Source organism: Triticum urartu, chromosome 3A (genome assembly GCF_056163025.1).
Source record: "Triticum urartu cultivar PI428250 chromosome 3A, HENAU_Tu73, whole genome shotgun sequence".
In the NCBI taxonomy this organism is placed as follows: Eukaryota; Viridiplantae; Streptophyta; class Magnoliopsida; order Poales; family Poaceae; genus Triticum; species Triticum urartu.
Window position 1 is genome coordinate 616,785,646 of NC_141875.1, and position 24,076 is coordinate 616,809,721.

At 47.4% G+C, this 24,076-nt stretch overlaps 1 protein-coding gene across 1 annotated transcript; it reads right to left on the bottom strand.

Moving 5' to 3' along the window:
- Positions 1-16: 16 nt before the first annotated feature.
- Positions 17-5,692, bottom strand: LOC125545445 (uncharacterized). Its single transcript, XM_048709382.2, has 3 exons — positions 5,065-5,692; positions 1,138-3,204; positions 17-666 (listed from the first exon to the last, which is right to left on the bottom strand). Exon 2 carries the CDS (start codon positions 3,193-3,195, stop codon positions 1,144-1,146), a length of 2,052 nt encoding a protein of 683 aa, XP_048565339.1. The 5' UTR covers positions 3,196-3,204; positions 5,065-5,692; the 3' UTR covers positions 17-666; positions 1,138-1,143.
- Between the last annotated feature and the right edge of the window lie 18,384 nt (positions 5,693-24,076).

Here is a 24,076-nt window from a genome sequence, read left to right on the forward strand (position 1 = left end):
GATAAAATCGAGCCCATTCAAAGTAGTCGAAATTGGACTACACTGCTATGTTTCATCATTATCACAGTTCAGTACAGTAAATCACCATCTAGCATTTTTACAGAAACTGCAAGCTATATGACTGAATTTATACATAAACTGCTGCAGATACATGACCTATGAGGCTACCACAGAGGCCACTACACCTCCAGAGTATTATTAACAGCCTTCTAGTTACTTGCTTCCAGCTCACTAGTAATACATTCTAATCTGCTACTTCAGTGTTGTTGCTATTCTGAGTGTAAAGGTCCTCATCTTGTTGATGGTGGCATCTTACAAAGAAAAGGTAGCCTGCTTTTACTTATTATTCCTGTTCTTTGCCCTCCGAATACGGAAGTAGAATCATTGTCAATAAGCATTTTCACAACTTCTCTCATCGTCGGTCGCTCAGAAGGGGCTCGAACAATTTAGACAAGGGCAATGTTAAAGACCTTCATTATATCTTCTGACGCATAGTTGCCAACTTATAGATCAAACTGCTGCAGTTACGGGATCAAACCCAGGACACAGTTTCCAGTTCACCTTCAAACTGGTAGTCTGTCCAGCTACGTCCACTAAGAAACTCTGACGGCACAAGACTAGAGTTTACGTCACTCTCTTCTCGCGCCTTGAGAGAATACGGAAGCCCTGCAGTTCAGAGATAAGCTGACGTAAGACTTAAATCTTCATACTGATATCTTTAAGGTGAATATATGCATCTAAAGAGTAAGTAATATTTCACTTGTTAATGTTACTACTCAAATATACATGGATAGGTCTACTTTAATGACTTGATACCAAAACGTGTAAGGATATTATGAAGAAATTAAAAGACAAACTGCGTCCATTTAACATATATTGGTATCAAGTGAAAGATACTACATCAATTATACTGCTTTAATAGTCAAATTAAATAGTTAGTGCTTCACTTCATTAGACGGTGTTATTTACCAGGACAGGACAAGATGAATAATAGAGTAGTTGAGTTTGGGTAGCACTGGCAAAATATTTTCTACAGTACTTGCACAGAAGACTAAACGTTAAACCGTTACAGCATTAATAACTACAAAAAAGATGTAAAGATAAGTCGATGTAAGTGACAGGATGTCTCGAACTTACAGTGAGCTATGTAACCATGGGTACCGGCAAAGCAGCTGATGGATTGACCCCTCGCACATGGAAGGACTCGACAATCCACTTTGAGTCACTGTCATCACCACTCTCAGTGTCTTGCTTTCTGTTGAAATCCTCAAGCCTGTTATTTTCATATCTCAGACATGCCAATCCAGATAAGAGAACAACCAAAGAGGTCACCATGATCAGCACAGCAAAAAGCCGCCTCCGTGAAAAGCTATGATGGTTGTCAATCCACTGGCAAGGGCGTAAACTGGTGCCTGATTGCCTCCAGCCTTCTGAAGTGGCAGTGACACATAGGTCAGAGTTTTCAGAGAATGCATCATCTCCGGCAATCATCAGGAGCTGTGGGGGGATTGGTCCAGACAAATTGTTGTGAGAGAAATCAACATAGGTTGGCCTCAGTGACTGCAATGCATCAGGGATTTCACCAGAGATCATGTTATGGGATAGATTGAGTGAATCCAGAATCAAAAGGGAGCCAACTGTGTCAGGGATTTGGCCAGACAAAGAATTCTCTGCAAGATCAAGGTCAACTAGGCTGTCGCACAAACCAATTTCTGGTGGTATTGACCCTTCTAATGCATTCTGTTCCAAATGCAGGTATGACAATTGCTTCAGGTTACCAATGTGTGCAGGGATTTGGCCAGAGAATCTGTTGTTGGAAGCAACCAGCTTCTTCAGCTGAGGGAGATTTCCCAGCTCCATTGGAAGTTCACTAGAGAAGTTGTTGTTCTGAACAAGCAGCTGGGTTAGGGTGGCTGAAATGCCTATATCAGAAGATATTCCTCCAATAAATCCATTGTCAGCAACATCAATGATGACAGCATTAGGCAATCCCCATATGCCATGAGGAATGCTCCCACTGAACTGATTTTGGCTTACTCTAAACCTCTCTAGAGTCTTGCAAGAAGAGTAGGAGGTGGGGAATTCACCTGAGAAGTTGTTGCTCAAAGCCAGTAAGAACTGCAGTTTGTCGCTTTGGCACAGGAACTTCGGAAATTCACCGGTAAAATAATTCTCTGATATGTCAATTGTATTGAGTGGTGAGAATCTGCCAAGGTTGGCAGGAAAGTTTCCTGAGAATTGATTTTCATAAGTTGAAAATGACTCAAGAAACTCCCAGTTCCCCAGTCCTTCAGGAAGCTCACCATAGAAGTTGTTCCTGTAGACGTGGAAGATCTTAAGATTCTTCAGTCTAGCAATTTCCTTGGGCAGTACACCAGTAAGTTGATTATGAGACACATCAAATTCAGATAACAATGTCAGGTGTACAAGCTCAGGAGGAATTTCACCAGTCAGGTTGTTCTGGTAGAGCTCAATCTTCCACAGGTTGCGCAAGTTGGATATCGCCTTCGGGAACACACCGGTCATCTGATTGCGCGAGAAGTCCAGAGTCCCAAGTGACTCCAAGTCAAAGACTGAAGCTGGTATCTCTCCTCTAAGGTTGCATTGCCCCAAGAATAGCCATGTCAGATTCTTCAGGAGTCCAATGCTTTCAGGAACACCACCTTCATCGAAACTGTTCTCTCCTAGGCCCAATTCAGTTAGGCCTGATAATTTGCTGATCCACACAGGAAATGCACCAGAAAACCCATTTGTTGATAAATCAAGAACTTGCAGTTTGAGCAATGATGAAAGATCAGGCAATTGGCCTGTCAAGCTGTTCATTGACAAATTAAGAACTTGCAAATTTGTGCAGTTGGTCAGTGCAGCAGGGATAATGCCTGAGATGGAATTTGCACTGAGGTCCAAAGTATGCAACTGGTGGAGAACAGAAAATGATGGTGATATTGTGCCTGACAGCGAGGCATTTGAGAGTGACACTCCTGTGACCTCACCAGAAATTTCATGGCACGTTACACCGTGAAATTGGCACGGCGAGTGAGATTCATCCCAGTTGCTCATGTAATTCTGTGGATCCTGCAAATGAATTTTGATGTCGAGGAGTGCGTCTTTTTCCAGACGTAAAGATGTAGATATCCCAACATTGGCAAATAGTAGAATGCACCAGAAATATATCTGAAGAGGCGAGGTTGACATCCTGTGTACCTGAAAATAAGGGATCCTAAACATTAGTCACCAGAAATATATCTGAGGAGGTGAGGTTGACCTGCATAATGTGTACCTAGAAATAAGGGATCCTAAAAATTAGTGTGGACACACTGGATCTGATGAAGGTATAAATGCCTAGACGATATTTCCACAGAAGTGGATACTGCTTAAATTCCAGAAACGAATGAAAGCAGTTTGCAGTTGGCTATCACCATAGTTGTACCCGAACTTTTATCGCAGTTGATGGAAATTGAAGTGTGAAAAGACTTCAAGACAAATCACTGTGCCAAATCTTGGTGCTGAATAATCGTGGGGACCAAGCTACTAAAGAGATACTAGTTCTTGTTAGCCTAGGCTCCTAGCAAATACCAGTATCAGTCTTCTCATGCTCTAATTCTTCAGCAACAGAAATGTACTCTCTGAATACCAAAATCTCTTCTAAGTTTCTAAGCACTGCAGATTTTTACATAAACTTATGCAGATATTTTAGCAGGTACTGTACATTAATTGGATATACCCCTATCTTTTCCCGGCCTCTCGGTCTCGGATCACTAGAACCGGATCTTGGATGTGTTCATACTTCATGTCGACATTCGACTCGATCATTCAGCAAGTGGTCGCACAGAACAATTTGATTCCCAGAGCAGAACAAAGGTCCTTATTACCGTTGTCTCTAGCACATACGGCCATTTTCTTCGGTCAAAAAAGAAAAGAAAAGAAAAACATATGGCCATTGTCTAGTATTGCGTCACACGACGGCGAAATGCGAGTTCTGGTGCCTGCAGTTCCATCTACAGCAGATCGTTGCCGACCACACACGACCGAACGGTGCAGGGGCGCAGCGACACTCTACTACATGATCTCATCTGCAAACGGGCGAAGTTCCACGCTTTCTGCATGCATCATCTTGGCACGGAGCTAACCTATGTTTTGTCAAGTACTGATGAACACCAGCACATCGCCGTCAGCGGCATGAACCATGCGTATGGAATGCTGATTCCTCTGTCCAATGCCCCTAACCAGTCGCAGCAATATTTCTCCATTGGTCTCTACTTCTCTTGGTCAGAAGAGCTACTCTACGATAATTAATAATATGGCCATGTGTTTCGTCTCACAAAAAAATGTCCATGTGGCAGACTACCGCTTCCCGGGAAAAGCAATCAGAGTACATGATATGAATCAAGAAATGCATCAAAAAGCAATACAACATTATTATGACTAAAGTGAGCTATATACATCAAGCCATACTTATATAGTACTCCCTCCATTTACAAATACAGGACGTTGTAACTTTTTTGTGAATCGGATGTGTATAGACATGTTTTAGTGTCTTTGTTCACTTATTTTAACTAGTATATAGTCCATATTGAAATATCCAAAACATCTTATAATGACGAACGGAGGAGGTATGTGGCTCCATACTCTCTAGTACAATAAACTAGTAAAGTTTTTGTTTCAAAAAGGAGGGAAAACCCCGGCTCGTGCATCAATTGATGCATGCAGCCCTCTATTGTTTTGAAGTAAGTTTTAACGCCCAAAACTACCAAAGCAGTAAAGTACATATATAGGTACTCGATCAATCCTGCTACTCCCTCCGTACCAGTGCATTAGGCACCTCACGAAAACCAGATTTTCCCATCAAAGCGGTAAAGTACTTTCTCCGTAAACAAATATAGGACGTTTTATAGGTAGCTAAGTATGTCAACAAATATAAGACGTACTGTATATATTAGGAGCGAGCACATGCATAGGTACTCAATCAATCCTGCTAGTACCAAAACTTGTCCGCGTACCAAATGGAGAAATGTAACCGCACACAAAAGGCAGGGCACAGCACAGGGGAACGAAGGAACGCACCGGCTGCAGGAAGGCAGGAGACGCGGGCGGAATTCCTTGGCCTGGATCGAAGCAGCAGAGTGCCAGAGGAGGAGAGGGAGAGATAGAGAGGAACCGGCGGGCGAGCTCTGGGCTATAAGCAGTGGAGCGAGAGAGACGGAGCAGAGGAGAGCGGCCACGGAGGCAGGAGGTGCGGGCGCCTCTAGCTTTCCTTTGGGTCGCGGCGCGGAAATGCTCTGAAGCCTCTGCTCCGTCTGATGCGCCGGCCGGCGTATATATAGCGGTGGCGGTTCATTGCGTCTCGGGATTCGCACTTGCACGCCCGCCCCTGCGTGGTGGGCGCGACAGGGACGGATTTTACACTGCGCGGGGACCAAGCGCGACGGGCTCCGTCCCGTCCAGCCCCACCCGCGCGCGCCGGAATCTTCTATCCTGTGGTGGATCGCGGGAGGCTGCGGCGGGCGGCATCGCTGGTGGTCTGGTGACTGGTGGAGGCTGCCATCCACTGGCTGAAAGTGAAAGCAACGGCCGCGTCGCGCAGCTCCCGCCCGGTCTCCGCCCCGGCCGTGCCCGTGCCCGTGCCCGTGCCAACGTGCCGCGCCCCCGTGCCCGCGCGTCGACGGGCGCTGAGTCACCGGCACTAGAACGCCGGTCGATCGAGAGGAGTAGTGCTGAGCTCAACTGTTGTTCCTCTCCACACTGTTGTGCCTTCGTGAAAAACCAAGTGTAAACGAACGGAGCAGGGCGGTCGATTTTTCTGAACCTCCGAAATGCCCCCCTCCCGTTTCAACCACGGTAGGTGAGGTAGGTTCATGGAAAACGAAGCGCCAATCAGCAGGTCTCGGACTCTAGCTAGCTAAGAGACGATAACGCCACCAGCAGAAATTCGAGTCAAAGATCTGCCGAGCCAGCTCACTGCCCTACTAGAAGCAAACGCTACAGGTGCAGATAACCCATAACAATTGCACGGCCGAAAGCTGCAGATCATGACCAGATCATGGGCAAATACTATAATCATCCCGTGCCTCTTGGCCAGATTCTCTGCAGATCACGCACGTACTCGTATATTATCAGATAAGTTCCTCGTCTTGATGCAGATAAAGAACTGCAATCAGCAGCCAAGGCGATCTGTCTGGGTGGTGTTTTGCAACAGACCAAAGAACACAGTTTTATACCGGCGCGACTGATTGGATTGCGACGTGAACCCCGTGAACTGCCTGCCGGGCAGCAGACCATGCGCAAGCAGGACGGATGCCCTGACTGATTGCAAAATAATGCCTGCCATGTCAATCTACTAATGAATACTCCTATATGTCAAACAATAGAGCGTAAGTTAAACCGCCATTGCATCAGCTTCTAGTGCTGCGACAGCGAAATGATCCCCTGCTTGACTTGTTCCTGTGTCCAACTTTAATTATTCGGAGCAGTGGACGTCCCTGCTGAAGAACATGTTTGCTAGTTGCCCCCAAAAATAGATTGGGTCAGTCGATTTGCTAGGGCCAATCTGAGCCGTTAGATAGAGAGCTAAGTCCATATTATATCCCTAAATTGTCTAAGAAACAACCCCGAACATCAAAATCGTCTACTTTGCAACTTCGAACTCCGAAAACCAGACAACTATCAACCCTCCTCTCTTGAAACTACTTTTTTTTGGCTGTTTTGACCAGTCGACCGTTCAAGCACCCATCCTAGTCAGCTGCCACGTCAGCCCCTTTTTGTTCAAAAGTTGACCCAAAATTTGAAAGTGCCCAAAAAAATCAGAAAACAATTCTAAAAAATGAGCACTACTGTGCTAATCATTCTAGGAAAGTTTCGATCTTTTTGCCAAACAGACTAAAAAATATAGGAAAAATACATATTCAGAGTAAATTTTGATAAAATTCTGGATCCTAAATGAAAATGCCCATAAAATGTTGAAAACATACTTAAAAAAATGAAAACTACCGTGCTGATCATTCCGAGAAAGTCTTAGTCTTGTTTGCCAAATAGATTAAAAATTAGTACGGTGGTTTTAGATATCTAGGTTACATGGCGATCGAGTTGGGTGCTGACTAGGCGGTCTATTTCATAGACCGGTAACAATTCAAGGTTGGCATATGGGCTCCTCCTCCAGTGCGCTGGTTTAGGCGGATTCGATTATCTCTTCTACCTCCAACCGTTCTTCTTCCTCTTGCAGCATACTGCCACCGGGCGGGCTGCCTGTTGCAGGCGCCTCCCGTGCCAACCTCATTGCCCCCACCGCCACCCCGACCATTTATCTAAATCAACGCACCATGATATTTTCATAGCAAGTCTGCACACCCTACACCCATAACTATCAACCTTCTAACTTGCCCCTGAGCCGTGTTGTCTCTAGATGCGGTTCTTCCTGACTGAGGCCTTGCTGGTGTCCCAGGTCTCCCTACGCTCTCCCTGGCAGCGCCGTCAGTGGCCTTGGTGCTACACCTCTTCTCCGCATTCCTTTTGCGATGAATCGACTGACCCAAATTCAAAAATCAGGAACTCATCTTTAGCTAAACAATTTTTAGAAAGGTCTACACGAGTGCAAGCTCCATAGGGCACATAAAGGGGCAGGGTACAAAGTTGATGCCACAAGAATGGTAGTGATCGGAGCCAACCGTACCCTCTTAGAGGTCGATACCCCCACGGACGACCACAACGTTCTGGCGAGGCAAGGCACATACATCAACAAAGGACCAACATAGCCGAGACCACATCGCAAACACCGGTTGGTGTGCTGCCCATGTAGTCCCAAAGCCATAGACAAGACACCACCTCGACGACCTCGAGCCAAATGCCCGAAGAGGAGCTCCGATCACAAAAACGAAGGCAAGAAGACCGCCAGAAGGACCAGGCGGAATATGTAGACACCAAGCTAAACCACACTGAGGACTGTCATTCTAGGTTGTCGGAATGCATTTCCATCATGTATGGTTGTGTGCATTGTCGATGCAGAGATCAGGGGTAAACCCTCCAATTTTTTTTTAAAAAACGATTCTATGATTTTACCATTCAAATTGATTGGATTGATTCTACGATTCTTGTTAGACAAATCCGACATGTCGCCACTGAAGTCAAGGGGAATATGAATGAAAAATTACTACAGGAAAGATTTCGAGGAATTCTGCGAGCTGCAGCTAAATATTGGTGGATTGTTCGGCGGCGCCTCTGGTCAAATCTGGCTAGTGCATCCGGCGGTGGTGGTCATCTCCTTTGTCGGAGGTGGTTGGCCTGAGGCTGGATGGCCAGATCTCGAGATCCGTCATCTTGTCCCGGCTACGAGTCGGGAAGACAGAGTTGCTGGTGAAAACCGAGCCGATGGCAGGCGATGGCGGCGTTCTGCGCCGTTACCTTGATGAACCCATCGTCGTGTAACTTCTGTCGACCCACTCGTGCTGCTCTGGGGGAACCCTAGGATCTGGTCTTCTAGATCGGACGATGGTGGTACTGCGGTGTCGTTTCTCTCTTGTGAGCATCGTTGATGGAGCAGCGCTGGAAGACAGGGGCAGGAGGTGGAGCGGCTTCGTCTTGCACAGAGCTTCGGTGGAGATGTCAAGTCATGCCTAGCCGGCAGGTGCTACGCTATGTCATGCCTGGTCGGCAGGTGCTACGCACGACAGATCCTCCAGAATCTTCGCGTCTGGATCGACGAGCGCAGGGCAGTGGCGTCGTTGGGCGTTGTGGCGACGTCGACGGATGGACAGACTGGCAAGGATGATGCAGATCTCTCTCTTGAAGATGGGTCAGCGGTCCAATGATGATGACGGCTTCTAAAACATGTGCATGTGGTGTACGGTTTAGGTCTGCTGCTGCACCGGCTATTCATTCCGATACGTTACGTGGATAGATCGGCAACGACACCGGTTTTAGATATGGGAGTGAGAGCACTCCACATTATCGAGTTTTGTAGGTGTGAATGGTTGCTTTGGGTGGCTTCATGTATGTTCTTATTAGACGTATGTTGAATAATAAATAAAGATGACTGTATCCATCGGTTGATGCAGAGGCTGGGGGTTTTAATCTTCTTTCTTTTAAAAAAAACTAGATATTTAAGTGGAATCAAGCACAGAATATAAGCTGACCTAAAGCTGCATTGTCATGGAACAGTCAATCCGATTGGAGTATCTTCATAAATCTGGGGGACCAATTACGTTTTCCATTATTGCAGTTATGTTGTGACACCACCTTTGGCTCATGCATGTTCCACTCGAGTGGGTTCTTGTCACAAACATCGTCCGTACTAGTAGCATCTCTAGCCTCTTGACATGCACCCAGCGACACCTGCTTTTGGTGCCACTATATGTCTGGACTATCGTCCATCGATCACTCGTCTCGGCACGTCGGCAAACTCTGCAATAATGCGGCTGCACGTGTAGATCCAACGGCTAGCGATACGTCCGTGTTTGCTGTTTCCAGAGGCCCTCAATGCTGGTGGTTAAGGTACTGTCAAGAGTTCGCATGTCTATCTGCATATGTTGCGCATCTTCATGGCCCATGAGCCTACGTGGCCACTCAGATGCAGAGGGAAGCACTGACGGGGCAATTATTCAGGTCGAGTCAGCGTCTCAACAGCAACGGGGATATCGGATCCATCGAGGAGATTCTTGGGCGGTCAATTCACGATGATTCTGCAAGCGCTTTAGCATCATGGAAGATCAGATATTTGTGTTAGCAGTGGGAAAACGTTGGAGAGATGACGCGATCGGTCGTCTTCTGAATCTGAAGCCTAGATCTAAGACAGTAACAGCTTAACTTCCATGCTAAAACTTGCCTTGTCAGAGATCACACATGACATTAGGAGTCAGAGTCAGCTGCACGAGGGGTGCTTATCTGCAGAATGTAGATCGAGAAAACCGGGTGGCTTTGGGCAGCAAGCTATCAGCCTATCCTGATCTCTTCACTTGAGCAAGTTGACGTCTGATCCTCGTCTCGGCCTCCGCTTAAATTATTCTATTGCCAATGATGACTGGGATCAATGATTATTCCGTTGTTTCCCAGCACCGCCAGACTGCAGTCCCTCCACCGTTCCGTGCGCGAGATGGATGACTGAACCAACTTGGATGGTAGTCGGAGGCCATGTCAGGTCGCCTCTAGCGACAATGAGCAAAACTGTGTGTGCACCAGTACCCGCCTAACTTAGCAAAAGCGCGCGCATGCAAACCAAAGAAAGGCCTTGCTAAAAAGCGAAAGCAAAAAGAGCGCGCGTGCGACGGCAACGTCTCGTCTCGGACGATCGATCGCTCGCTCGCTCGCCGAGGCCAGGAGGCCGCCGGCGTGGCTTCCTGTTGCACGCGGGGCAGCTGAAATGGACGAAACGAGAAAGCGGGCGGGCGACTAGCTCGTAGGAAAGCTCCGGCCGTCCCGTGTTGATCCTCCACTGCGGATCGATCATTGGTGTCGTGTGCAGCATGGCTCGTCGCGGTCGTCCGAGCAATTTGCGTCTCCACTTGGGTCGATCCTCCGCTGATCGGGCGCCTCCTCTGTTCTCTGACGGTCGCGTCGGTCGACTGGTCGAGGGTGTCAAACTGTCCATCGCCGTGGAGTTTTATCCTGGGAGCAGACCACCGATCGATCGAGCATGGGGCATTCCGCCCGGCCGTGCGCCGCCAGAGGCAGAGCGCGACATGTCGTGTGACGTCCGTGTCGGGCTTGTCTCCGGATCCTCCGAGAGATCGATAGATCAGACGAAGATTTCCGTGTCGACGGCACTGTTTACCGGCGAGGGACAGACGTGACGACTCATCACAGGTAAATCGTCCGACGAGACGCGGCTCAATCTGACCCTAGAATACGAGCACGAGCGGGACGTACAGGAAGTGTGCAACTCGTGTTTACGTCGGCATCGTGCGTGCCACACGATCGAGCGGGCGACGCCGTCACGATCGATGCACGCAAGCACTTTGCGCTTGTTCCAACAATCAAAATCGGCTCGAGTAAAGCCTGCACAGGTTGAGATCTTTTGAAACGGAAGAAAACCATAGAAGACTTGAATGAAAATGAGCGTCCTGCAACCTCACGCAATAGCTGAATAAAATAAGTAGTAGGAATCAGAAATAAATTACAGGTCCTTAGACCACCTACCAACGACTACAAATACTAGAGTGAACCAAAGGCACGTCGCCGTCATCGTCCCTTCATTACGGAGGCGGACAAACATTATTATAATAGATAGTAAGAAAGTCGCCGTGCTAAGAGTATCTACAGCCGGACTTGTCAAATCCAACCCCTCAAACACGGACGTGTCCGTGAGCAGTGGCCGATCACACCTCATATTTACTTCTCTGCATCTGGATACCATATATTTGAAATCTTAAATCCGTAGAAAGCATGTGAGTAAGCAAATCCTATGTAGATCAACCTATACCACCCTAATCCACATAGGAGATGTCCACTATCTCCGTGCCCGGTTCCGGGTACATGGTGGCGGCTGCTCCGCATCGGCCTCCGCCTCTATCTCTGTGCCAAGTTCGGAAAAGCACGTCAGTCTTCACCTGTTCCTGCCCGTTGGCCTCCACATAGGCCTCATCCTGGATGGAATCCAGGATGGCCTGCTGCTTCGCCATCTCGGCCGCTTGGGCGACCGCGAACTCCGCCTCCGCGTCCTTCATGTTGAAGCCCGGAGCCGGTGCCGGCTGCTCCGCCTTGTCCTCGTCCGGATCCGCCACAACCATCGGAGTCGACTGTGCCTCCTCTTCCTCCTCCTCTTCCGGCTCCGATGAGTGATAACCCACAAGTATAGGGGATCGCAACAGTTTTCGAGGATAGAGTATTCAACCCAAATTTATTGATTCGATACAAGGGGAGCCAAAAAATATTCTTTAGTATTAGCAGCTGAGTTGTCAATTCAACCACACCTAAAAGGTTTAATATCTGCAACAAAGTATTTAGTACCAAAGTAATATAGAAGTAACGGTAACGGTGACAAAAGCAACAGTAGCAGTTTTGTAGTGATTGTAACAGCAGTAGCACGAAAGTAACTTAGCAAAGATCAATATGTGACGAACTCGTAGATAATGGATCGGCAATGATAATTGTGTCAAATGATATTCATCATGTAGTAATCATAACCTAGGGTGACACAGAACTAACTCCAATTCATCAATATAATGTAGGCATGTATCCCGTATATAGTCATATGTGTTTATGGAAAAGAACTTGCATGACATCTTTTGTCCTACCCTCCCATTGGCAGTGGGGTCCTAATGAAAACTAAGGGATATTAAGGCCTCCTAATAGAGAACCGGAACAAAGCATTAGCACTTAGTGAATACATGAACTCTTCAAACTACGGTAATCACCGGAAAGAATCTCAATTATTGTCACATTGGGGTATGCAGATCATAACTCGTAATAGGTGTCTACAACTTGCAAGATAGGATCAAGAACACAAATATATTCATGAAAACATAATAGGTTCGGATATGAAATCATGGCACTCTGGCCCTAGTGACAAGCATTAAGCATTGCGAAGTCGTAACAACATCAATCTCAGAACATAGTGGATACTAGGGATCAAACCCTAACAAAACTAACTCGATTACATGATAAATCTCATCCAACTCATCACCGTCCAGCAAGGCTACGATGGAGTTACTCATGCACGACGGTGAGCATCATGAAATTGATGACGAAGGAAGGTTGGTGATGATGATGGCGACGAATGTTGGTGTCAAAACCGGCGGATCTCGGGTAGGGGGTCCCGAACTGTGCGTCTAGGATCGATGGTAACAGGAGACGGGGGACACAATGTTACCCAGGTTCGGACCCTCTCTATGGAGGTAATACCCTACTTCCTGCTTGATTGATCTTGATGAATATGAGTATTACAAGAGTTGATCTACCACGAGATCGTAATGGCTAAACCCTAAAACTCTAGCCTGGCTATGATTATGTGTATCTATCTACGGACCTAGCCCTCCGGTTTATATAGACACGGGAGGGATCTAGGGTTACACAAGGTTGGTTACAAAGAAAGGAATATTCATATTTGGTTGCCAAGCTTGCCTTCCACGCCAAGGAGAGTCCCATCCGGACACAGGTAGAGTCTTCAGTCTTCGTATCTTCACAGCCCATCAGTCCGGCCCTTATCCAATAGGTCGGACGCCCGAGGACCCCTTAGTCCAGGACTCCCTCAGTAACCCCCGAACTAGACTTCAATGATGGGGTGTTCGGCATACGACTTTAAAGTGATGTATTCGGCTCTCCATTTAATGTCGCGCCCCTCGGCTTCGGCGCCTTCCCGACTTCAGCTTCCACGTGTTGAGTGAATACAAGAGGTCGGGGTATTTTTACATATACCACCCTGGCCGTACCAGAAAGGTGCCTATTTAAAGAGAATAGATCTCAGATCCCCTCCAAATTCCATGGAAGAAATCCTCAGAGCTTGCAGAGCAGAACCAGCCCAACATGGCTAGTGCTCCCAGCTCTTCCTCTCGTCCCCACAACTCCGAAAAAGGGTGAATGGGAGATATGTTCTGTATCTCACAGTCAGCTAGTGAAGCTACAAACACATGGCTTTCTTCCTCCCATGGATTTGGTCCCCGTACGAGCAGGGATGACGTCCTTCAATGGCGGGGCTCAAGCGAAGAACTTCCCCAATCCGTCTAGGGGGGAACGAGTATGCTTCGTCCCCTTCTTGTTAAGAGGTGTCGGATTTCCGATCCATCCCTTCCTCCGAGGTCTGCTGGAGTATTATGGCCTCCAACTGCATAGTCTTACTCCCGCCTCCATCCTGCATATTGCGGGCTATGTCGCTCTATGCGAGCTATTCCTGGGCTATGAGGCCCATTTCGATTTATGGAGAAGACTATTCTGCCTTGTCCCTCGTAACCAAGGAGGGTCAATATTTGAAGTGGGGGAGCCGAAGTGTGGCGCATCGCCGGTACCGGATACCTGTCCAGCACGCCGAAGAAGGCTTCCTAAGAGTGGCCTTCCGAATGGTTTTATATCAACGACGTCGCTCTTCCCGACCCAGTCCGTATGGGCCTTCCCGAATTTTCAAGTGCTCCATTGAAAAAATGCCATAGCTGGCGTCCTCGGAGCCTCGAGGAAGAGGATAGCGCAGAGGTCAGCCTACTGCTGGGCAAGATTAAGATGCTCGCCCAGTCCGGATTGTCAATAGTCGATGTAATGGCGGTTTCCATAGCGCGGGGGGTCCAACCACTCCAATACAGAGGGCTGCCCATGTGGCACTACAATGGGGAAGACGATGCCTCACGCTACGGTCGGAAGGGCCCAAAGACCCCCGCCGCCCTGGCCAAAATATTGGCCGAACTGTATAAAGGGGAGAAGGAGGAATCCACCCATCTCCAATATCGAGACGGATTTTCCATGTATAATCCTCCTAGCTGGGTAAGCTCTAACTCCACTATTTTACTACTCTCCCTGAATTATCTTTGACAACCAGTATCATATCCGCTTATAACAGGAATGGCGAAAGGCTGTCGAGGGATCCATGACCCTGCCCCTCAGCTGGAGAATCGCAACCGTGATCTTGACCCCAGATATGAAGAAGATCCGGACATATTTGTGGAGCTCGAGGATGGAATATTCTATCAGACGAGCTATGACGGTACGAATGTACCCATCATCGCCGATTACCCCGGCCTCCTTCTCGCTTCGCATGTAAGTAATTTAAAATGCACTTTTCTTTGAAAGAGCTCCCTTACTATGCCTCACCCATCACACTATTCCGTGTTCTAAAGGGGAGGCGCTCAGCACCGCAACATGCATCAGAAGCATCCCCGAGGAGAGCAGCGCCCACGTCTGGCGCATCTTTGAAGAGGAAGGCAAATGATAACACAGCAGAACCCTCGTTAAAGAGGTAAGGCTTTTCTTTTCAAGAATACCCTTTCTGATCGTCACCTCAAATTGTAATGCCATTCGCTACATTATATCAGGAAAAGTATCCGTCGGTCTGTGTCCGGGGATCCGGCCGGACATGCATCCACCAGTCAGGTTCCGGACCCTGCCCAAAGGACGAGGGCTGACACGAGAGTGGCACCGAACTGTCCCTCCATAGAGGATTCGGACGACATGTCCGTCATGAACTCTGAAGTGGAGAGCGCTATGAATCATCGTCATTAGAGGGCCGTTCTTCTTAATCCTGGTTTTCCAAAAGAGGCATTTGATGCCTTTAATTCGGCCGATGCATACATCCGAGCTGCTCGGGATGGTCTTGTCTGGGCCACAGACCAGCATCTGAAAGATATGCGGGTAAGCGTAGATTTAATAATCATACACCAGTAGCCCCCGAGACTTAAAGTAGTTGATACAACTGATTTAAGGATCAATGTATAACCAGGTGCTGACGAAGAAGAACAGTCTGTTATCTCAGGAGCTAGAAAAGTGTCAGACGCAGCTAGTTTCTGCCAATGCTGAACTGGAGAAATCCAAGAAGGCATCTCCTGGTAATGTTTCCCTCCATCGAGAAAACATAATGGTATACCAATAATGCTAACACGGTTGCTTACCTCTTAATTGGATCATTAGATCAACTGCAAGAACAACTGGAAGCCACTCGAAGCGGAGAACGAGGATCCAAAAAATTGCTAGCCGCGGGTGAGCGTGTGTTAACTAAGGTCGTTGTGGAGAAAAACAAGCTCCGGGATTCGAACACCCAACTAGGCGAGGAACTGAAAGATGTACAGGCCCAGCTGGCGGACTCCGTAAAGGAGAATAAAAGGCTGCGGGCGGCATATTCACTATGTGGTCGAATTTACTTTCGAATAATTCGGAGGCATAAGGTGCTGATAGAGTTATATCTGCAGATATGCTGACCGGTCGTCCCGAAGAGGAAATGTCTGGATCGTCGAGCGATCTGCTACAAGAGTTGTCGCAGGTCCATGAGCAAGCTCGGCAGGCGATGCGAAGTGTTGCCAAGGCCCTATGGCCATCCACCTCCCCTCTAGGAAAAATGGAGGAGCTGATACATCTATTCAAGGGAGCGCGACGACGCTTTCGACTGGAAGATATCGGCCTGTCGGAAAGGTGCACGGGAAGCCTGGGCCATGGTGAAGACACGGTATACCAAGCTTGATCTGAATCATATGGCTCGGGTCGGACCTCTAGGGTGAGATGGAAAAGAAATTCCCGTTAATTTGGTATATGACCAAGTAGAAGTAGCCACCAAGTATTCCCAGCAGGATTGTAAGTTAGACCGCCTATTGGACGACATAGAGGAGGAAATTTTTGAGTCCTAGTGACTATGTACTTTCCTTGACATATGTGACTCTAGCTGAATTATAGAAACAATTGTCATGGCGGACCTTTTCGCTTCAACCTCTGGACCCGAAGGTGTGGAGTGTTTCCGAATACCTTAGCGGTAAAATAGACCGGGGTATGCATGGGAACTAGGCGTACGGGTCATAGTTCCTTGAACAAATAATTTGTATCCAGCTAGTTATGTTATAGTACATTATGATTGTAAGAAACATCTTCTAGGGAGGATAGTTCTATTAGGGGTTCCTTTACCTGGGTGTGCATGCATTAAAGTGCATGTCCGAACTGTTAGTGATAATATTACAATATAGGTAATCATCTGGAGGTTCATAATGGAAGGAATATAAAGCATCTTTAGTCCGCCGACCGAGTATGCTCTTAAGAACGCTAGCTTTCGGCCTCACCCAGTCCGAGGTACACATTCGGATGACCTGGCAGTAACAATCGTAGAGGTGCTCCCTTTATGCCCTAGCCGAACTAACGGGAACATAGGGCATAAGCATAGGAGCCAGGCAACCCAGCTTGGCCAAAACTTAAGTCATATCGATGGATATAATGGCGAGAAAAAAAGAAAAGGTACATATGAGAAGAAACACATATGTGATGAGCTTGTTGCTCGGAAAATAAGTTTCTGTCCGGGAAGCCCCCAGGTATAGTGGACGTACATGCTCAAGGATGTGTACATCACAAGTGCACGGTTTAGCCGTGCGAAAGAGTTTGAGTTCTAGACAAAAAGAAAAAACGAAAAGAGAGGAAAAATTAAAGGAGACAACAGGGAGAAGGAGACAAACACATAGTTTGGCGCTAGGCATAGAATCTTCGGAGTCTGGCCGCGTTCCAGGGGTTTGGCTCTAGGCGATTGTCTGATGCAGCGTGCAGGCGGTATGCTCCTCCCGTGAGAACCTCGTCAATTATGAAGGGACCCTCCTACTTGGGCTTGAGTTTGTCCTTTTTCTTCTCCGGCAAGTGTAGGACGAGTTTGCCGACATTGTAAGTTTTGGCCCGTACTTCTCTGCTCTGGTATCTACGGGCCTGTTGTTGATAAAATGCGGAACGGGCTTTTGCAACATCGTGCTCCTCCTCCAGGGTATCTAGGATGTCCTGCCGATCAAGATTGGCCTCTCTCTCTCTTCGTACATGCGCACTCGAGGTGAGTCATGGATAATATCGCAGGGCAACACAGCTTCCGCACCGTACACCATGAATTAAGGTGTATATCCAGTAGTGCGGTTGGGCGTGGTCCATAGCCCCCAGAGTACGGAGTCAAGCTCCTCAACCCAATGCTTGTCTGGTTCTTTCAAAGACCGCACTAGTCTAGGTTTAATGCCGCCCATAATAAGACCATTAGCCCGTTCGACTTGACCGTTTGTTTGCGGGTGATAGACAGAGGCGTAATCGAGCTTAATGCCCAGATTAGCACACCAAGTTTTCACCTCATCGGCTGTGAAATTGGAGCCGTTATCGGTGATGATGCTGTGTGGAACACCATAACGGTGCACCACGCCGGATATGAAGTCTATTACTGGCCCCGCCTCGGCTGTTTTGACTGGTTTGGCCTCTATCCACTTAGTGAATTTATCCACCATGACCAACAGATACTTTCTCTTATGGCTTCCTACTTTAAGGGGTCCGACCATATCGAGCCCCCAGGCCACGAAAGGCCAAGTGATGGGGATTGTTTGTAGAGCGGTGGGGGGCATGTAGCTTTGGTTGGCGAATAGCTGGCATCCGATGCCACGCTGGACAAGGTCCTGTGCATCTGCTTGGGCCGTCGGCCAGTAGAAACCTGTACGGAAGGCCTTGCTAACAAGGGCCCAAGCTGCAGCGTGGTGCCCACCGAGTCCGGCATGAATTTCAGCCAAGAGCTGCCGCCCCTCTTCCTCGGAGATACATCTTTGAAGAACTCCGGTAGCGCTTTTCTTATAGAGCTCTCCTTCATGAACCTTGTAGGCCTTCGAGCGCCGAACAATGTGGCGAGCCTCATTCTGGTCCTCTAGGATTTCTTTCCTATTAAGGTAGGCCAAGAAGCGTTCGGTCCATGGGGTAATGACTGCCATGATTAGGTGGGCCGACGGTGTTATTTCGGTGGCTGAGCCCCCGATGATATCGTTGTGTTCGGAGGCTGGGGTTGTGTTCGGATCTGGACTGGTGTTACCGCTCTCCCCTTGCCACACCACGAACGGCTTAAAGAGCCTTTCCAGAAAGATATTTGGTGGGACGGGGTCGCGCTTGGCGCCCATGCGAGCGAGGACATCCGCCGCTTGATTGCTTTCTCGAGCCACGTGATGAAACTCAAGCCCCTCGAATCGAGCCGACATTTTTAGGACGGCGTTGTGGTAAGCCGCCATCTTCGGGTCTTTGGCATCAAAGTCTCCATTTATTTGAGATATTGCGAGGTTTGACTCCCCGCGCACTTCCAGGCGTTGTATGCCCATAGAGACAGCCATCCGGAGACCATGTAATAAGGCCTCGTATTCGGCTGCGTTGTTGGAGTCTGTGTATAATATTTGGAGTATGTACTGGACTACGTCTCCAGTGGGGGACGTTAAAACGACGCCCGCTCCTAGTCCTGCCAGCATTTTGGAACCATTGAAATACATAACTCAGTTGGAATATGTGTCGTACTATTTAGGGAGTTCGGCCTCTGTCCATTCGGCGACGAAGTCCGCCAGTACTTGGGATTTGATGGCTCGGCGTGGTTTGTATGTTATGTCGAATGGAAGGAGCTCAATGGCCCATTTGGCTATCCGGCCCGTAGCATCGCGGTTGTTTATTATATCATTGAGTGGTACTTCGGAGGCCACCGTGATAGAACATTCTTGGAAGTAGTGTCATAGCTTCTGTGATGCCATGAAGACCGTGTATGCTATCTTTTGATAATGAGGATACCGGGATTTGCATGGTGTGAGGACGGTGGATACGTAATATACCGGCTTCTGAAGTGGGAATTTGTGTCCGTCATGCTCTTGTTCCACGACGAGCACGGCGCTCACCACCTGGTGTGTTGCTGATATGTATAATAACATGGGTTCGCCGACGTTTGGTGCAGCCAGGATTGGGTTGCTCATCAGAAGGGTTTTTATTTCTTCCCGTATGGCTGTTGCCGCATCCGTTCACTCGAAGTGATCAGTGCGCCGGAGGAGGCGATACAATGGCAATGCTTTTTCCCTCAATCTGGAGATAAAGCGGCTTAACGCTGCCACACACCCAGCGAGTTTTTGGACCTGTTTAAGGTCCGTTGGTGTGGCTAATTGTGACAAGGCTCAGATTTTGGCTGGATTTGCTTCAATTCCTCTATTGGAAATGATGAAGCCCAGCAACTTTCCAGCAGGAACGCCGAAAACACACTCTTCCGGATTGAGCTTTATGTCATATGCATGGAGGTTGTCGAATGTAAGACATAAATCGTCTGTTAGTGAGTCAACTTGCCTAGTTTTAATGATGACGTTGTCCACATATGCTTCAACTGTCTTGCCGATCTGTTTCTCCAGGCATGTTTGAATCATGTGTTGGTATGTGGCCCCTGCGTTTTTGAGCCCGAAGGGCATGGTGTTGAAGCAGAATGGCCCATATGGGGTAATGAATGCCGTTGCGGCTTGATCGGACTCCTTCATTTTGATTTGATGGTATCCGGAATATGCGTCGAGGAAGCATAACGAATCGTGTCCTGCGGTGGCATCGATAATCTGGTCGATGCAGGGGAGGGAGAAGGGATCCTTAGGGAAAGCCTTATTGAGGTCTTTGAAATCGACACAAATGCCAGGATTTATCCTTCTTTGGCACCATCACCAAGTTTGCTAGCCAATCCGGATGTTTTATTTCTCTAATGAATCTGACCTCGATTAGCTTGGCTAGCTCCTCCTCCATCGCTTGACGTCTGGGTTCGAAAAAATGCCGCAGTGTTTGTTTGATCAGTTTAAATCCCTTCAATATGTTGAGGCTGTGTTCGGCCAATCTACGTGGGATTCCTGGCATATCCAAAGGGTGCTAGGCAAATATATCCCAGTTTTCGCGCAGAAATTCTCGTAGCGCGATGTCGACCGTTGGGTCCAGTTGTGCCCCAATAGATGTTGTCTTCTTGGGGTCCGTGAAGGAAATATGCCCTAGAGGCAATAATAAAGTTATTATTTATTTCCTTATTCCATGATAAATGTTTATTATTTATGCTAGAATTGTATTAACCGGAAACATAATACATGTGTGAATACATAGACAAACCGAGTGTCACTAGTATGCCTCTACTTGACTAGCTCGTTGAATCAAAGATGGTTAAGTTTCCTAGCCATAGACATGAGTTGTCATTTGATTAACGGGGTCACATCATTAGAGAATGATGTGATTGAATTGATCCATTTCGTTAGCATAGCACTTGATCGTTTAGTTTGTTGCTATTGCTTTCTTCATGACTTATACATGTTCCTATGACTATGAGATTATGCAACTCCCGTTTACCGGAGGAACACTTTGTGTGCTACCAAACTTCACAACATAACTGGGTGATTATAAATGTGCTCTACAGGTGTCTCCGAAGGTACTTGTTGGGTTGACGTATTTCGAGATTAGGATTTGTCACTCCGATTGTCGGAGAGGTATCAATGGGCCCTCTCGGTAATGCACATCACTTAAGCCTTGCAAGCATTACAACTAAGGAGTTAGTTGCGGGATGATGTGTTACGGAACGAGTAAAGAGACTTGCCGGTAACGAGATTGAACTAGGTATTGAGATATCGACGATCGAATCTCGAGTAACATACCGATGACAAAGGGAACAACGTATGTTGTTATGCGGTTTGACCGATAAAGATCTTCGTAGAATATGTAGGAACCAATATGAGCATCCAGGTTCCACTTTTGGTTATTGACCGGAGACATGTCTCGGTCATGTCTACATAGTTCTCGAACCCGTAGGGTCCGCACGCTTAAAGTTTCGGTGAAGATTTGTATTATGAGTTATGTGATTTGATGTACCAAAGGTAGTTCGGAGTCCCGGATGAGATCGGGGACATGACGGGGAGTCTCGAAATGGTCGAGACATAAAGATCGATATATTGGACGACTATATTCGGACATCGGAAAGGTTCCGAGTGATTCGGGTATTTTTCGGAGTACCGGGGAGTTACGGGAATACGGGGAAGTAGTATTGGGCCTTAATGGGCCTTAGTGGGAAGGAGAGGCAGCAGCCAGGAGGTGGCGCGCGCCCCTCCCAAGCCCAGTCCGAATTGGACAAGGGGTTTGGGGCGCGGCCCCCCTCTCCCTTCCTTCTCCACTCCCCTCCTTTCCCCCGTTCTCCTAGTTGGACTAGGAAAGGAGGAAACCTACTCCTACTAGGAGTAGGAATCCTACTCCCTTGGCGCGCCCCTCCTAGGGCCGGCCTCCTCCTCCTTGCTCCTTTATATACGGGGGCAGGGGGCACCCCAAGACACACAAGTTGATCTGTTGATCTCTCCCAGCCGTGTGCGGTGCCCCCCTCCACCATATTCCACCTCGGTCATATCGTAGCGGTGCTTAGGCGAAGCCCTGAGTCGGTAGCAACATCATCACCGTCATCACGCCGTCGTGCTGACGGAACTTTCCCGTGAAGCTCTGCTGGATCGGAGTTCGCGAGACGTCATCGAGCTGAACGTGTGCTGAACTCGGAGGTGCCGTGCGTTCGGTACTTGGATCGGTCGGATCGTGAAGATGTACGACTACATCAACCACGTTGTGCTAACGTTTCCGCTTTCGGTCTATGAGGGTACGTGGACACACTCTCCCCCCTCGTTGCTATGTATCACCATGATCGTGTGTGTGCGTAGGAAATTTTTGAAATTACTACGTTCCCCAACAGTGGCATCCGAGCCAGGTTTTATGCGTAGATGTCATATGCACGAGTAGAACACAAGTGAGTTGTGGGCGATATAAGTCATACTGCTTACCAGCATGTCATACTTTGGTTCGGCGGTATTGTTGGATGAAGCGGCCCGGACCAACATTACGCGTACGCTTACGCGAGACTGGTTCTACCGACGTGCTTTGCACACAGGTGGCTGGCGGGTGTCAGTTTCTCCAACTTTAGTTGAACCGAGTGTGGCTACGCCCGGTCCTTGCGAAGGTTAAAACATCACCAACTTGACAAACTATCGTTGTGGTTTTGATGCGTAGGTAAGAACGGTTCTTGCTAAGCCCGTAGCAGCCACGTAAAATTTACAACAACAAAGTAGAGGACGTCTAACTTGTTTTTGCAGGGCATGTTGTGATGTGATATGGTCAAGACATGATGCTAAATTTTATTGTATGAGATGATCATGTTTTGTAACCGAGTTATCGGCAACTGGCAGGAGCCATATGGTTGTCGCTTTATTGTATGCAATGCAATCGCCCTGTAATGCTTTACTTCATCACTAAGAGGTAGCGATAGTCATAGAAGCATAAGGTTGGCGAAACGACAACGATGCTACAATGGAAATCAAGGTGTCGCGCCGGTGACGATGGTGATCATGACGGTGCTTCGGAGATGGAGATCACAAGCACAAGACGATGATGGCCATATCATATCACTTATATTGATTGCATGTGATGTTTATCTTTTATGCATCTTATCTTGCTTTGATTGACGGTAGCATTATAATATGACCCCTCACTAAATTATAAAAGTATAAGTGTTCTCCCTGAGTATGCACCGTTGCGAAAGTTCTTCGTGCTGAGACACCACGTGATGATCGGGTGTGATAGGCTCTACGTTCAAATACAACGGGTGCAAAACAGTTGCACACGCGGAATACTCAGGTTAAACTTGACGAGCCTAGCATATAACAGATATGGCCTCGGAACACGGAGACCGAAAGGTCGAGCGTGAATCATATAGTAGATATGATCAACATAGTGATGTTCACCATTGAAACTACTCCATCTCACGTGATGATCGGACATGGTTTAGTTGATATGGATCACGTGATCACTTAGAGGATTAGAGGATGTCTATCTAAGTGGGAGTTCTTAAGTAATATGATTAATTGAACTTAAATTTATCATAAACTTAGTCCTGGTAGTATTAGCATATCTATGTTGTAGATCAAAAGCTCGCGTTTAGCTCCCCTGTTTTATTTTTGATATGTTCCTAGAGAAAACTAAGTTGAACGATGTTAGTAGCAAGGATGCAGATTGGATCCGTGATCTGAGGTTTAACCTCATTGCTGCACAGAAGAATTATGTTCTTGATGCACCGCTAGGTGACAAACCTATTGCAGGAGCAGATGCAGATGTTATGAACGTTTGGCTAGCTCAATATGATGACTACTTGATAGTTTAGTGCACCATGCTTAAACGACTTAGAATCGGGACTTCAAAGACATTTTGAACGTCATGGACCATATGATATGTTCCAGGAGTTGAAGTTAATATTTCAAGTAAATACCCGAGTTGAGAGATATGAAGTCTCTAACAAGTTCTATAGCTAAAAGATGGAGGAGAATAGCTCAAGCAGTGAGCATGTGCTCAGATTGTCTGGGTACTACAATCGCTTGAATCAAGTGGGAGTTAATCTTCCAGATAAAATAGTGATTGACAAAATTATCTAGTCACCATCACCAAGATAGTAGAACTTCGTGATGAACTATAATATGCAAGGGATAACGGAAACGATTCCCAAGCTCTTCGTGATGCTGAAATCGACGAAGGTAGAAATCAAGAAAAGCATCAAGTGTTGATGGTAAACAAAACCACTAGTTTCAAATAAAGGGACAAAGGGAAGAAAGGGGAACTTCAAGAAGAACGGCAAACAAATTGCTGCTCAAGTGAAAAAACCCAAGTCTGGACCTAAGCCTGAAACTGAGTG